This window comes from Echinops telfairi, unplaced genomic scaffold, assembly GCF_000313985.2.
Source record: "Echinops telfairi isolate 266 unplaced genomic scaffold, ASM31398v2 ScPeMD7_2291;HRSCAF=2852, whole genome shotgun sequence".
NCBI lineage: Eukaryota > Metazoa > Chordata > Mammalia > Afrosoricida > Tenrecidae > Echinops > Echinops telfairi.
The window spans coordinates 9,789,247-9,807,022 of NW_022106189.1; the positions used below are offsets into that span (position 1 = coordinate 9,789,247).

The following is a 17,776-nucleotide window of genomic DNA, read 5'->3' on the forward strand; positions in this document are numbered from 1 at the left end:
TGCATCCTTCCCCAATCATGCCCACGGATTGCTAACAATCAGCCTTATGATGGGAAAAACCCCTCTCTGGGTCACTGGGGCAAAGCTCAGATGGCCTGAAATTCCATGACATTCTAGAAAACAGCAGTGTGAGAGGGGGGGATTGTCATCGTATCCTGTCCATTTAGCCAACCCACTGTAATGCGTTGAGGCTCTGCCAGAACCACCAAGGTTCTGAGGGCAAGAACCTTGCATGAGTTAGGAAGTCTGCAAATATTCTGACTTTCTTTTTAAATCCGCATTTTAATTCTTTTTAAATAGAAGTATATGGCAATAATTTCTTTTAAAAGAATTAATACCAGACGAGATCCAAGGAGCTGGAGAGTAAAGATGTCCCAAAGTCCACATCTTCCAAGATGCTACACCACTCCATTTCCTGACCTCACCCTCAGTCCTCCCTTGGGTCTGGTTCCTCGTGTCCCTGGCTTCTGCAATTCACTGCAACATCTCGGAGACACTCACAAAGCTATAAGGTAAGGTCTCACATGGTTATGGGTGCTGTTAAATTCCAAATCTTCAGGTCAGGCAGAGGCAAGCCAAATGCAGGATCCAGAGCCAGAAGCCAAACATGTCGGAGCAGGTCTTCTTGCTTCTACCAAAGTTCTCTTAGGAGACAAAGGTCACAAGAAAAGGAAGGCTTTGGTGGAGATGAAGTTTTTATCTTTCAGCCAACTCTGCCCCCAGGGAAAACAAAGGACGGTGACTTAAGTCATACCCTCCAGGAAAGTAGGGACTAAAATATAGCCCACCCTAATGCTGTAACAGAGAACTCCTCCAAAATAGCAGTAGGATCTAAAGCTGCACCCTACCCTAACGAACCCTGTGACAGAGAAAGCCCTGCGAAATTGGATCATAACTATAAGCACAGAGACTCAAAAACCCAAACTCACTCCCCTGGAGGAGAGGCTGACTCATAACGCTCCTAAAGGGCAGGGTTGAACTGCCCCAGTGGTTTCCAAGACTGTAATGCTTTACAGACGTAGAAAGCCCAGTCTTTTTCCCACAAAGGGTCGTGGTTTCAAACTTGGGACCTTGGCATTAGCAGCCTAATGTGTAATCGCTACACCACCAGGACTCCTAAAGCAAAGGCTAGGATCTGTAATACATCACAAAGCAGATTACAGCAAATGAAAATATGGCTAGAAAGGCAATACGAAGCAATCCATTAAATTGCAAAATACATGTTATTTTGTTGTTAGATGCTGACTCTTAATGGCTCCAAGCTCAATAGTATGTAGCACTGCACCATCCTCCAATTGTTATATGGAAACCATCCTTGAAGTCAGTGTGACAATTCATCTTAGCAAAGAGCTCACTCTTTCTAACTGACCCTCTATTTGACCAAGCATGATGCCTTTTTTCAGGGGTTAGTCTCTCTTGACAAAATGTCCAAAGTGCATGAGACAAAGTCTCATCGTCATCACTTCTAAACAGCATTTTCACTGTACTTATTCCAAGATATATTTGCTTGTTCTTCTTTCAGCCCACAGTACTTAAAAAAATTTTTTTATTGGGAACTTGTACAACTCTTATCACAATCAATACATCCATCCATTGTGTCAAGCACATTTGCCACAGTAATTTTTTATTCTTCACCAACAACACAGCTCAAGTAGAGGAGAAATATATGCACGCAATAAAAAAAGAATATTCTTTCAGTTCAAAATGTTTCATTTTGGGGGCAACTGAATTGTTTAAGAGTTAAGTTGGAAAACTGAAACATTAAAGTCATGCCCCACCAACTAAAAAAAAAAAAGTTTCATTTTTATTTATATCTTTCAGTCTCCCAGGGCAAGTCATTACCAAATGTCCAGTTTCTTTCTAGAAACATAAGCTTTATGTGTACATCACTCCTCTCAACTTTCACACTAACTATGCCATATCATTCATGCTACTCTGTATCTAAACCCTTCCATACAGTTCTGTCAAAAGGCCTTGATGCATAAACTACTGACCAGTGGCATCAATGTCATTGAATGCCAAGGCTGCTTAGTGACTTGGATCATAGTGAATGGAATGGCTCTGGGAACTGTTGGGTAAGTGAGTGAGGGCTAGCGATTCAGTTCAGTGATAAAAACATACATATGTAGTACAATTGTTACCCTATGACTTATGGGAATAGAGGATGGAGAAGGCATGTGAACATCACCAATGTAGTGTCCTCTAATATAGTTCCCCATCTCTCTTTACACACACACACACACACACACACACACACACACACACACACACATCTCATGAAACCAGATTCGAACATATCCCTCAAGCTGACCCATAGTAGGGACTGTGTAGAGAAGTTCCTACTGAGTTAATTAATTCTTCAAATATATGTTAAGAATCTACTTCAATTCAGGCCAAATGTCCGAGTGGGAACACAATTCATATGAGCTTGACAAGGAAATGCCCTTTCTTCTGAGTACACAGTTTCGTGATAGAGATGGGCCAAGCAGCTGCACTATCAGTAAAGGATACACAGTAACACAGAGGGTACTTTGGGAGTGATATGGAGCAAACAGAACAGCAAATCAGGAAAGTGGCAATTTAGTTGACCTCCGAAGATTGGGTAGGAGTTGGTAAGGCAAGTTAGAAAGTGTAGTAGGAAGCAAGAACTACAAGAGCAAAAACTGGAAGGCAAACAGGATGATTTTACTTGAAAAAGTTGTTATTTGAAAAAAATTAAGAACCACTTACTGGCTGTGTGTCCTTAGGCAAGTGAATTAATCTGTGTTTAGTTTCCGCTATAAAATGGGACTAATGACTGTACCTATCTTGTACGATTTTAAATTAGACAAATGGGTTGACTTGCTTAGAATTGTGCCTGTACAGGATAAGCACTACATAAATATTACTATTTGTAAGTTTTGTTTGGCTGGCATAAGAATGTGGACCTGAGATAAAGGGAAGTTGAAAGGAGATGAAACTAGTAGGGGAAACAGTATGCGTCTTGAGGGACTAAGGGACTAACTTATGGTAGGACTTTGGGACTTTCCTCCTGCAGGGTAATAAATATACTTGAAAGAATAAAAAGAGAAACTACGATCACAAAAGGCCTCAGACGTTTCTAACTGAAAGATCATAAAGTTCCCATGAGTCACAGCCAACTCGACAACTATTGGTCATGATGATGATAATAATACTAAAGGGAGCACAAATGGTTAAGTGTTTGACTATTAGCAGAAAGGTTGGTGGTTCATACCCACTCAGAGACGCCTTGAAAGACAGACCTGACAATCTGTTTCCAAAAGTTTACAGCCTTGACAATCCTATGAGGTAGTTCAGCTCTGCACACATTGAGTCAGGACTTACTCAATGGCAGCTCAATGAGAACTGCACTTTAATTCCAGTGTCCCCAGGATGGGTGTCAGATGAGTGACCTGTGCTTCCAGCTGGAATAGGTTGCTTCAGGGACAGACTGGGATGATGAAGGTCAGATGATCCTTCTCACCCAACTTCAAGTATGAGTCCAATATTAGCTGCTGCCTTTCCCCTGGTTCCACAAATCGTTTTTGACGCTAAACAGCTTCACAGTCCTTATTCTATTATATCCACCAAGTTAAGCACAGGCTTCAGGCTTCCCCAGTCAACGAGATCACCGTGATCATGAACCACTGTGTCAAATGAACCACTCCACATTAACCTTCCCAGGTTGGAACCACAGTCCAGAAACTTGACTCTCAAGTCCAACTCTGTATAAGCTTGATCAACTGCAGTTCGTAAAGAGGTGTTATAATACCTCCAACATCGTAAGCCAACCACACTGATTTTAATTGGTTTCAAAAGAATATGCTCATTAGCAATTTGGGGAGACAAGAGAGATTCAAATTGAACAAGCTATGCAATTTTGTATAAATGTGTCATCCTGCTACTTCATTTTTATTTCTTAAATTGTGACCATTTCAGACCATCAACTCTTGATTCAACCATTCAAACCAGATGTAAAAACATGGATAAATTGAAGTGGGCTATGTCACAACACAACAAACAAAAATAAATACTATGAAGAATAGTACTCCAATAAAATTGAAATTCTATCAGACCTGGATAAATGTCTAGAAACATACTACCTCCCTAACAAAGATTAAATTAGAAAACCTGAACAGACCTAAAACAAACAAACAAAAGAAATAGATCAGGTCATTAAAAAACAAAAAACAAAACATCCAGGAACAGACAGCTTCACTGGGTAATCTTACCAAGCATTCAGAGAAGATTTGTCACCAATCCTACTCAAACTATTCCAGACCATCAAAAAGATAGCAAACTCCCAAACTCATTTTATGAAGCGGGCATAACACTGATATAAAAACAAGGCAGCTACATCATTGAAAAAGAAACTTAGAGACCAATATCTCTCATGAACATTGAACAAAAATTCTCAATACTATCCCTGTCAATAGAATCTAACAATGGGTATACACATATATATACACATATAATACATCATGACCAAATGGGATTCATACAAGCGATGCAAGGCTGATTATAAAAATAATCAATGGAATCCATCATATAGATAAAACAAAAGAAAATAATTATATGATAATATCAATAGTTTCAGAAAAGGTTTTTGAAAAATCCAATACTCATTCATAATACAAACGCTCCATAAAATTTTTAAAAGAAGGAAATCTCCTCAACAAAATAAAGGGTATATATACAAAATCAGAGGCCAACGTTATTCTCAACTCAGAGAAACTGAAATCATTCCCCTTGTAATGAGAACCAGAAGAGCATACTTTTTATCCATACTCATATTCAATATTTTGCTAGATGTGTTAGCCAGAGCTATCAAACAATAAAGGGAAATTAAAGGCACCCAGATTGACAGAGAAATTTTTGCAGATTATGTGATCCTTTACATAGAAAATCCCAAAGATTAAGCAAGAAAATTATTGCAATTGATTGAAAGATTCAGCGAAGTGATGGGGTACAATATGAACATACAAACATCAGTCAGATTCCTTTATACTAACAGACCTCTGGAAAGGAAATCAGGAAAACAATAACATTCACAATAGCAATCCTTGGGCCTCCACTCAAGTACTCCCTGAATGAAAGAACACTTTGTTCTATTAAACTGGCATTCCATGATGCTCACCTTCCCAACCAGATCACTGAAGACAAACGTGTGTATAAGCAACTGTGGTGAAGAAAGCTGATGGTGCCCAGCTAGCAAAAGATATAGCATCTGGGATCTTAAAGCTGTAAAGTTAAACAAGCGGCCATCTAGCTCAGAAGCAACAAAGCTCTCATGGAAGAAGCACACCAGCCTGTGTGACCATGAGGTGTCAAAGGGATCAGGTCTCACGCATCATCAGAACAAAAAAATCATATCATTGTGAATGAGGGGGATTGAATGAATGAATGCAGATTGGGACCCAAAGCCCATCTGTAGGCAACTAGACATCCCCTTACAGAAGGGTTGTGGGATAGAGATGAACCAGTCAGGGTGCAGTGTAGCGATGATGAAACATACAACTTTCCTCTAGTTCTTAAATGCTTTCTCTCCTCCCACTATTATGATCCCAATTCTACCTTACAAATCTGGTTAGACCAGAGGATGTACACTGGTAAAGACAGGAACTGTAAATACAGGGAATCCAGGACAGATGATCCCTTCAGGACCAATGGTAAGAGTAGCAATACCCAGAGGGTGGAGGGAATGTAGGGTAGAAAGGGAGAACTGATTACAAGGATCTACATATAACCTCCTCCCTGGGGGACAGACAACAGAAAAGTAGGTGAAGGGAAACGTTGGACAGTGTAAGATATGACTAATAATAATTTATAAATTATCAAGGGTTCATGAGGGAGGGGGAAGTAGGGGGAGAGGAGAAAAAATGAGCTGATACCAAGGGCTCAAGTAGAAAGCAAATGTTTTGAGAATGATGATGGCAACAAATATACAAATGTGCTTGACACACAATGCATGTATGTATGGATTGTGATAAGAGTTGTATGAGCCCCTAATAAAATGATTAAAAAAAACAATAAAACACCAGTGTAAAAAACAAACAAAACAAAAGATAAAATACTTCGGAATAAATCCAGAGAATCACCTATACAAAGAAAACTACAAAACATACTACAAGAAATTAAGAGACCTACATAAATGAAAGAATATGCCATGCTCATGGATAGGAAGAGTTAGTATTGTGAAAATTTCAATACTGCCCAAAGTACTGTATATGCTCAAGTATAAAGTGACCTGAATATCAGCCAAGGCACCTAATTTTACCACAAAAACTATATTAAAAATGTGCTGAAAAATTCAGCTTATACATAAGTATATATAATAACTTACAGATACGATGTAATCCTGATCCAGATTTCAGAATTATTTTTATAGAAAAATAAATTTTCCATATAAAGATATGGAAAAATTAATCACCAATATTATATGAAAAGGAAAGAGATCACAAATAACCTGGCATTACTAAAGAACAAGAACAGATATAGGAGACCACTCATCCCTGATCACAAAACTTACTACACAGCCACAGTAGTCAAAAATCTTTCACTAGTATAATGATAGATAAATAGATGAATTGAACAGAATTGAGAACCCAGAAAAACCTATCCACCTATGTACATCTGGTCCTTGATAAAGGGCTGAAATGCATTAAGTGAGGAAGAGATAGTCTCTAACAAATGATGCTGCCAAAACTAAGTATCTATTTGCAGAAAAATGAAACAGAATCTATATTTCATACTATATACAAAAATGGACTTAAGACTGGTCAAAGACCTAAATTTAAAATGAAAAGACCATTAGTTAAAAAAATAGGGACAAATTTAGAGTCCTAATAAATGTCATAAGCACATGATCAAACATAATGAAAAACACGCACTCAGAAGACGACAAAATAGAATATTCCTTTACTGCCATTTAGTAAACTTGGACTCATCTTGACCCTTTAGCACTGAGTAGAATTGCTCCTATGGATTTCTGAGGATGTAAATGTTTATGGGAGCAGAGATCTTCATCATTTCCCTGAGGTTGTTGGGTTCAAACTTCTGACTTTGTAGTTAGCAATCCAACCCACTATGCCTAACCCACTGCACTACCAGGGGACTTTCTAAATATTGGACACTTACATGTGTTAAAAAGTTTGGGTCAAAAAACTAAAAAGTGAACCCCAAACTTTGGGGGAAAAAATTTTGGCAATGACGTATGAAACAAGGAACTAATCTCTTGTTTAGAAAACTTCAATACCTCAACAAGAAAAAGACAAACAGCCCAATTAAAAAATGGGCAGAGGACATGAACAGACCATTTGCCAGAAACACATTGAGGTGGCCAACAAACATGGAGAAATACAGTCATTAGCCATTCTATACATGCAAATAAACACGGCAGTGAAATATAACCTTATGCCTGCATTAATAGCAAAATTCAGAAAACAACAAATGCACCAGACTTCAACCCATTGTGCCAAGACATAAATGCAATATACCACCAAGAAGCAGTGAACCAATTGAGAGGTCTGTGGGGCTGACTCCAATCCCAGCAGACATTCAACCACTTCAAGAGATAGCATAGGAGCAAGAAGCAATAGTACTGAAAGAAGTCCTAGCTTCCTGAAATTTTAGCCATTAACAAGGCTTCAGGAATTAATGGACTATAAATTCAAATGCTTCAACAAGCTGATGATTAACTAACTGGAAGTACTCACTAATCATTGATATCACATACCGAAAATCATCCAACTGGTTGTAACAGCACCTTGACAGGGAGCTACCAGAGGTTCAGTTCATATTCAGAAGAGGATGTGGAACAAAGGGTATCATTGCTGACATCAGATGGGTCTTGGCTGAAAACATAGAACACCAGAAAGAGGATTACTTGTGTTTCATTGACTATAGAGAGGCATTTGACTGTGTGGATCGTAACAAACTATGGTAGTCTTAAGAATAGTGGGAATTCCAGAACAGTTCATTGGGCTCATGAGAAACCTGTACATGGATCAAGAGACAGTGGTTTGAACAGCACACGAGAATACTGTGTGGTTCAAAATCAGGAAAAGTGTGTGTCAGGGTTTTCTCTTCTCTTCATACTTATTCAATCTGTATGCTGAGCAAATCATCAGATAAACTGGATTCTATAAAGAAGAATGTGGCATCAGGATTGGAGGAAACCTTATTAACCTGTGATGCAGATGAGACACCTTGCTTGCTGAAAGTGGAGGACTTGAAGCACTTGCTGATGAAGATCAAGGGTTGCAGCCATCAGTATGGATTACAACTTTGATTAAAATGTATTCAAAAATGCCAAAATCCTCCTAACTAGATCAATAGATAGCATTGTACTTTGGACATATCGCCAGGAGAGACCAATCCCTGGAAAGGGACTTCATGGATGGTGAAGTGCAAGGGCAATGACTAAGAGGAAAGCCCTAGTTAAGATGGCTTGACACAGTGACTGCCACAACGGGCTCAAACAGGACAACAGCTGTGAGGAAGGCTGGGACCCAGTGGAGGTGTTTCATTCTCAGTACAAAGGATCGTATAAGTCAACTCAACTTGACAGCACCTAATAACAGCAACGTGATTATACTAGCTTTCGTTGAGTTCTGTGTATCTTTTTATTGAATTATCAAGCCTAAGGTGGGTCTGGATGGAGTGCTGGTGGCACAGCCCTTACATGTTGGGTGGTGATCCTCAAGGTTAGCAGTTTGAAGCCACTAGTGCCTCTGCAGGAGAAAGACTGGGCTTTCTACTCCCAGAAAAACTTACAGTCCCAGAAGCCCACAGGGTGGTTCCACTTTGCTGTATAGGGTCGTTATGAGTCAGCATCGACTTGATGACAGTGAGCTTAGTGTTGGTTTTGGGATGGGGATCTTGAGGACCTAACCTTGCAATCGTTTCCTGGAAAACAGCATTTGATTGGTAATAGTGATGGGAAGAAAGGAGAGAAGAGATGGAAGGAGGAATGGGAAAGAGAAAGAGAAGCAAGGAAGTAATTGGTGTCCTTCAGTTTATTTCCCTGACTTCTGATAACAATGGAGATTTGAGCAGCATTATTGGTGCAAGGCTACCCTGAATCCCCAAATGTGGGAGCCAGGCCTGCTGCAATGTCTCAGTCATTAAGTTTACTTGCTTCCTTCGAAAAACAAACAAGCACTTCAGGGGAACGCAAAGAGGACTTGGTTTTCTGCATCTTCTCTTTATCTTATTTTGAAAGAGAAATGTACTGTAATTCTCACAAATTGTAATTAAAAGGTATGAGAAATGACTGTGTGACATTATGACATTATAATGCTATTGAGTTAAAAATGATAGCTGTACCCATGTATTAGATTGTTAAGTGGAGTCATGCCAATTGCTTATAGCCATATCTAAAGATGTGGTGGTTTGTATGATTGACTTCCCTGGATGGGAGGATATTCACCATACAATAACTGGAGTCAATACAACTTGAGATTTCTGCTGAATGTGCAACCTAATAAAATTTGCAAACTAATAAAATTCTCATTATCTTACAAGATGATCACATTTGACCGGGTAATGTCAATCACACTGACCTAAGAGAAATAAAAGCATATATCCACATTAAAAGTTTGTTATACAAACATTATATGCATAACAATCATGGTGGGGGAGGGAAGGAGGTCTGGTGGTGTAGGTATAGTAAGTTGGAATGCGATCTGCAAGGTCAGAAGTTCAAAATCATGAGGTGCTCCATGGGAGAAAGACTGGGCTTTCTACTCCAATAAACAGTCACCGTCTCAGAAACTCATTGGGTCACTATAAGTCAGCACTGATTCAATGACAGTAAATGAGTAACCAGAAAAATAAAAGACCCAAATGTCCAGTGATTGCAGAATGAATAAATAAAATGGAGCCCAAATACAGTCCATTATGAACCATAGAATATTACCTATCGATAGAAAATGGATAAAGCACTGTACACAGTGTACTGCAACATGTGTGAACCTTGAAAATATTATATAGAGTGAAAGAAGTTAGTTACCCAAAACCACACCTTTATTTGAAATGTCCAGAACAAGCAAACTTATAGAAGTAGAAAGCACATGAGCAGATCAGAAATGAGACTGGGAAGGGAAGCAGGAAATGACTACTCTTTCGTTGGGATTTCTTTTGGGTGTGATGACATATTTTTTTTTTTTCAGGGGTCACTGATGTTTATTTTGCAAACAAAACCACTGCCTGTTGACACCTCGGGATGCCACTGGGACACTTGGTGGGAAGCTTGAGAGAAGGGCGAGGAGTTGGGATGTCACAGGATCACAAAGCGGGGGTTTCCAACAGGCGTCCAGATGGTCTGGCTTGGCTGCGGGGGCAACTCTAATGAAGCGGCGAGAACACCGACAGGCTCGGGGGAGGGACTACCAGAGGTCTGCCTGCCCAGCTTATTTGGCGAGGGGATTTCTGAACTTCTGGCCAGCAAACTTGGCCTTGCTGCCCAGCTCCTCTTCAATTCTGAGGATCTGGCTGTACTTGGCCAGGCGTTCAGATCGGCACAGCACACCAGTCTTGATCTGTCCAGTGCAGAGTCCCACCACCAGGTCAGCAATGAAAGTATCCTCTGTCTCCCCAGAACGATGAGACACCATGACGCCCCATCCGTTGAACTGGGCCAGCTTGCACGCCTGCAGAGATTCGGTCATGGAGCCGATCTGGTTCACTTTGAGCAGGAGGCAGTTGCCCGACTTCTCACCCATGGCCTTGGCGATTCGCTTCGGGTTGGTCACTGTGAGATCATCCCCTACCACCTGGATCCCTGAACTGGCAGTGAACTTGGCCCAAGCGTCCCAGTCATCCTGGTCGAAGGGGTCCTCGATAGACACCACTGGGTAGTCCGTGATGAAGGACTTGTACAGGTCTGCCAGTTGGTCAGGTGAGATGTACCTGCTGGGGTCATCAGGAGACTTGAAGTCTAGGTCGTATTTCCCAGATCTGAAGAACTCGGAGGCAGCTACGTCCATGCCAATCACCACCTTGTCGGTGTAACCAGCTTTCCCAATAGCATTCTTCAGCAGCCCCAGGGCTTCTTTGTTCTCCAAGATGTTGGGGGCAAATCCGCCTTCATCCCGAACATTGGTGGCATCCTTGCCGTACTTCTCCTTGATGACGTTCTTCAGGTTGTGGTACACCTCGGCCCCGATGCGCATGGCCTCCTTGAAGTTGGCTGCCCCGACGGGGAGGATCATGAACTCCTGCATGGCCAGTTGTTGCCTCGTGGGAGCCGCCGTTGATCACATTGAAAGCAGGAACTGGCAGGATAACTTCGGAATTGCCAGCCAAGTCAGCAATGTGACGGTACAGGGGGACTCCCTTCTCAACAGCTCCAGCCTTGCACACAGCGAGGGACACGCCCAGAATGGCATTTGCACCAAATTTTGATTTATTCTCAGTTCCATCCATCTCAATCATCAGCTTGTCGATCTTTTCCTGTTCCGTCACGTTCACCTTTTTGCTAACCAGGGCAGGCGCAATCGTTTTATTGATGTGCCTTTGAGACACCTTTGCCCAGATACCGGGTCTTATCATTGTCCCGCAGCTCCAGGGCCTCATAGATCCCAGTGGAGGCACCACTGGGCACAGCAGCTCTGAAGAGCCCTTTGGCGGTGGAAAGATCGACCTCAACGGTGGGATTTCCACGGGAGTCGAAGCTCTCTCTGGCGTGCATCTTGAGGATAGACATGATGGATTTCTGGCCGCTGGTTCTCGTCGCCCAGGAAGGAAGTGGAGGAGGCTGCAGACACCGAGACGGGTGTGGGGTCAGCGGAGTGCGGACGCTGCCGATGACATATTTCTTAAATAGATTGTGGTAGCAGTTGCACAACTCTGAATAGGCTAAAAAACCCACATTGATGAATTGTATTCTTTAAATGGGTGCATTCTATGGTATATGAATTTTATTCCAATAAACTTGCTACCCTTAAAAAAAAAAAGAAGAAAGTAAACTGAAGAGGTGTCCATGATTGACCAGATGTGAGGAAAAAGAAAAAGTCCAATGATATGTCTGTAACTATTCTGCTATATGTATAATTCTCTAGGTGTTGTACAGGTTACAACTGTGGGCTACAGTTTCTAAATGTGATTATTCAAACATTTCTGAGATGAAAACATGCATTATATTAGACAACGTAAAGACTGAAATTATGATAAAAAAGTAAAAATCTTAAAATCAATGACAAGAAGTTTAAATTGCATTTGGCAAATACTTTAGAGCTACAGAAGGAAAATTTTCCCTCTTGAATTAAATAAATTTAATTTTTTTAAAAACAGCTTTATTGAGATAATTTACATATCATGCAATTCACCCCTTGTATTTTGTGGTTTTCAGTATATTTTAGTATAATATATACAATTTTAATATATGTATATTTATATTTTAGTATATATTTGTGATTATCAGTATCTTCAGGAAGTTGTGCTATAATAGTTTTTAGAATATTTTTATTATCCCAAAATAAATTAATATTGGATGGTGTAAGATATGTAAGATATGACAAAAAATAATAAGAATAATAAGGGCTTCTGGCAGGTAGGGCGGGGGATGGAGGGGGAAAAGGGGAGCTGATATCAAGGAGTTTAAGAAGAAAGAAAATTTTTGGAAACTGATTGTGGTAGCAATTGTACAATAATTCTTGAGGTAATGGAACTATGGGATATTATGATATCTGTAAGAGCTCCCAATAAAATGATTAAATTAAAAAAAAGAAATTAATTCAACTTAGCAGCTACCTCTTATCCCTCCATTCTCCAATCCTTTTATTGTTGCTAGGTGTCATCAAATCATCTATGACTCATAGTGACCTTATATGTACTTTCTATTTATTTCTAGGATTTTGCCTATTCTGGATATTTCAAAGAAATATGTGGTCTTTTAAAAAAAAAAGAAAAAAGAAATGGGTACAGGGAACAGGGCTCTAACCCACCCAAAGGGAGGGTATTGCTTATACCTTCACAGGGAAAGAGGGACCAGATATTCAACCCAGTGCTCCAAAATATGAAAGCAACATACCAGCACGAAGCAGGGAACCAGTAGGGAGGTCTGAGGGGCTAGCCCCAATCCCAGCTACATGGACAGCCGTCCCTCCCCGCAGAAGAATTTACTTCAGAGGACAGCACTAAAGCTATAGCTCAGGGAGAGGGACATGTCTGATCAGAGCACACAGGAGCAAATGAAGGGGGAGGAAGAGAGACCGGAACACATCCTGGCCCACCAAGCTTTGAGGACAATATCCCTGCTCAGAGAAGCCAATGCACAAAGAGGACCATACGGCCAGCCCCACTATGAGACATGACATCCCTCACTGACCCATAGCACTGTAGGGGACAACACTGGAGACAGAGTGTGGGAATTGTGCCTGATCTGACCCCACCACACCGAGGCAAAACATTAAGGGCGTGCAACAGAACAGCAAGGGGAGCAGAGCAAGGAAGTCCCAAGGGAATACCAAAAATAGACTTTGGGGCCAGAGCATGCCACCCCATCAGACGCGACTGGAAAACACTCATAAAGGTCAACCTTGAACTATTTACAGGCTTTTCTTTTTTTTATCATTGGTTTTGTTGTTGTTATTTTGTTTTATTTTGTTGCTTTGTTTTGCTCTGTCTTGTTTTTGTGTATATTATTATCTCTGCAGGATTATCTAGATAAGTTGGCAAGAAAATCTGGATGAGAAAACAATGGGACCTATGGTTCTGGGGAGACATGGGAGAGGGGTAGGGGTGGGGGAAAGGAAGTGGTGTTAACAAACCCAGGGACAAGGGGACGACAAGTGATCCAAAATCGGTGGCAAGGAGGGTAGGAATTTATCAAGGGCAATGTAACCGAAAGGAATTACTGAAACCCAAATGAAGACTGAGCATGATAGTGGGACAAGAGGAAAGTAAAAGGAAACAGAGGAAAGAACAAGGAGGCAAACGGCATTTATAGAGGTCTAAATACAGGCATGTACATATATAAATTTTTTAATATATGATATGGGAAAATAGATCTACATTCATATATTTATATGTTTAGCATTAAGGTAGCAGATGGACATTGGGCCTCTACTCAAGTACTCCCTCAATGCAAGAACACTTTGTTCTATTAAACTGGCATTCCATGATGCTCACCTTCCTGACACGATTGCTGAAGACAAAGCGTGTACGTAAGCAAATGTGGTGAAGAAAGCTGATGGTGTCCGGCTATCAAAAGATGTAGCGTCTGGGGTCTTAAAGGCTTGAAGATAAACAAGCGGCCATCTACCTCAGAAGCAACAAAGCCTACATGGAAGAAGCACACCAGCCTGTGTAATCCTGAGGTGTTGAAGAGATCAGGTATCAGGCATCAAAGAACAAAAAATCATATCATTGTGAGTGAGGGGGGAGTGCAGAGTGGAGACTCAAAGCCCATCTGTAGGCAACTGGACATCCCCTTATAGAAGGGTCGTGGGGAAAAGATGAGCCAGTCATTTCATTACAATATTTTACTCTGTCTTCTTGAGCTTATACTAATGATTATGGTTTATTACAGGAAATGATACAGATTAAAATCAGTCAAGGAAAAAGGTGCATAGACAATTTCAAACTTAGAGTTTCCATTGTCCTACCCCTATGTTGGCTGCACTACTTTCCTAGTATTGAGACGTGGCTACATTTATTGACACTGATGAATGATAATACACATGGACTCTTGCCAACCCAAAAAGCTCACTTGAATCTCAGTATTCAGAATTTTTATTGGGGCTCCACTATCTAGGCATGACTGATTGGCCAAATGGTTCATCTGTTTCCAGGTAGACTAAAACACATGATCAAAAATGCTTGCCCTAAATCACATTGTTAGTTTTTTGTTTTGCTTGCCAATTCTAACCCTAAATCATATTTTTTGAATATCCAGTGTGACCCAAACTCCCCAGGAAAACAAACACATTTATATAGGACATAACATTTTAAGGTCTTAGAGTTATCTACCAGAATCCTGGGTCAAAGACAAAGTTTAGTCCAGTTTTTACTACACACCAAGATACAATAATTTTTTTTTCATGGAAGGAGATCATAGGCCTTAGAGAAGAGAGGGACCAACCTGTTTCTGAACCTGGTAATGCTATTATTGAGGTATTCACATAGGCTTTAAAAACAGAGAGGATAAATTTCAACTGTGCTTGGGTGAGTGTGAGGAAAAGTGTATATGTTTGAGAGGAGAGTGCGTGCTTTTGATGAAGATCTTGATGTCTATGGAAACTAAATGAGCTATCTGCATTATAGCTACTCTCCCCTTTTGTCATGCTAATAGAACTCCAGCTTTGTGTGGGGCTGCCTGTTCTAATCAAGGACTCATGATTTATTCAGTTTTTATTGCCAGACACTCTACTTTGCAGCCCCTTTCGCTTATAAACCTGGTGACTCTGCCCGTAAAAGAAAAATTTTAAATGTTAGAAAGCTTTACTTTCCTAATTGGACAGATCAGGCTTGTACTAGCACTTCCATAGTCTTCCTACTTGAATGTGGTTGTGATTCCTGTAGCTTTAGAACTATTTCACACTCAAAGGCTAAAAAGTAAAATGCTAAGGATAGCAGAAAGGAAAGACAAAGAAGTCTTTTTTATGAACCCTCCACATTGCTGCACCAGTGCAGGGCTATTTACCAGATTTCTTTGTGGAAAAATAAAACATACCTCTTTTAACAGAATGTTTTTGAAAGCATCACTGTAAACATTTCCGTTGGAAACAATATTTTCAGAGAAAAAAGTTACCATCCCATTCTAATGTTTGGAGTCTTGCTGCCTTAGAGCTGGTTTCCTTTTTGCTCATCCTAGAGCAAAACTGGCAATACAACGGAGAACCACCCCACCCCCACCCCCAAAAATTGGAGAATTGCGCTGGGCAAGATGGAAAGGCTTTCATAGTATGCATTTTTCCTGCTGGCGAGCATCACGCAACTTGCTCTGAGTTAGTCCACCCAGTGGCATCAACTGGGAAGTTTCTCTTTGGTCACAGTGAATTTTTCATAAAAGCAGTTTCACCCAATCCTCATATTTTGTGATGGTCGATTTAGAGAACAGTGTGCAGCTGTGAAATTTTGTTTCCTGCTCAGGAAAAATGCCGCAGAAACTGTTGTGATGAACACAGCTTACAAGGACAGTGCTATAGGAAAAACTCAAGTGTACAAGTGATTCTCTCTTTTCATAAAAAGGTGAAATGTTGACGGATGACAAACCTTGTTCTGGATGTCCGTCAACTTCTGGAACAGACAAAATGTCCACTCAGTGCATTTGGAGTTCATTCCAGCAGGTCAGACTGTTACTCGAGCTTTCTATTTAGAGGTGCTGAGAAGATTGCGTAACAGTGTGATACAAAGCAGGCCTGATTTGTGGCAGACGGGGGACTGGTTTTGCCACCACTACAATGCACTTGCTCCTACAGCTATCTCAGTGCACCAGTTTTTGGCAAAAAATAGCATGCCTCTCTTGCCCCATGCACCTTACTCATCTGATCTCACTCCCTGTAACTTCTTTTGGCTTCCAAAAACACAGCAGGACATGAAAAGACAGCAATTTGAAGACAGAAGAATGAAGGAAAAAAATAGAAAAGTGCTTTCAGCCAGCCAAACAGATGAGTTTGATAAATGTTTCCAAGAATGGAATAGAAGATTTGACAAATGTATTAAGTGTAATGGAGAGTACTTTGAAGGTGATAAGGTTGTTTTGTAAAAAAAAAATTTAAACACATAGCTTAAAAAAAATCCATTTTTAAGTGGGTAACCCCTTATGTATCCCACTAATTTACAGAGAGGTTCTTTCAGGAAAAGATATAGCGAAACAGTACAATATTCTCAACAGCAGCAGAAACCCTCTCTGCTATCCTGTCCTTCTTTCTCAAATACGAATAGAAAAATCATGTATCTCTAGGCCTGTGTAACAAGCAGTATGAGAGCAGCCAAAATTAAAAATCCAAGCAGAAGAAAAGCTAATTCAAGAAATCTTTTTTTTTTTTTGGTTTATGCAACTTTATTGAAGAAAAATAAATCAATTACTAGCAGAGCTATTAGTTGATCACTCATCCATTGACAACTTGCATCATTTATTCAGTGCTATATTAAACAGTGTATTGGAAGATAGATTAACTAATAGCTCCAAGCCTCCTAACAATTTAAATGAAAATTACAAAATGTTTGAGACCCTATTTTGGAATACAAAGGGTGTTTGACTTCCAATTTCCATTCTCTGTAGAACAAGAACAGGTCATTCCTTTATTGACATGCATAAAATACATCACATTGTCTGTTCTGCTGATGCTATAAATTCCATACCAATTCTCCAGCCACATCAGTTATGAGCATAAAGTATCATGTAACCTCAAATCTCTTGCCAGTGGAAGGCTTAAACAAGAATGGATGCTGCTAGAATGCTGCTGCTTCCTTTGCTGTGACAACTGTGCATCCATCTCCCTCCCCCTCAGATGACTTCTTCAGCATGTTAGAGCAGTGAGGAATGGTTTTAGTCTCATAACCAAGTTAGAGTGAAGACATTGGCCACATAATACACATGCTCCATTAAAAAAGAACTGAACAAAAAAAAACAGAAAAAAAAACAATCTTGGGCAACTGTTCTCTTGTAACTACTTTACAGTTTCTAAAAGCAGTTATTGTCCAAAGCTGGAAGAACTTAAGTCTTCTCAGATGAGCATGTGAATGAATGGAGGGAGGTAAACAAAAAATAAAATTAAAAAAGATGATGTCTGATAGGGGAGCAGCCGGATAAGAAAATCAAAAAAGG

General features: G+C 40.3%; 1 protein-coding gene across 1 annotated transcript; it reads right to left on the reverse strand.

Moving 5' to 3' along the window:
* Positions 1 to 10,193: 10,193 nt before the first annotated feature.
* On the reverse strand, positions 10,194 to 11,803 carry LOC101639097 (alpha-enolase-like). Its single transcript, XM_030886541.2, is given in 3 exon segments — positions 10,194 to 11,238; positions 11,240 to 11,515; positions 11,517 to 11,803. Coding segments are annotated over 3 exon segments (1,293 nt in total). The 5' UTR covers positions 11,708 to 11,803; the 3' UTR covers positions 10,194 to 10,412.
* Positions 11,804 to 17,776: the final 5,973 nt, after the last annotated feature.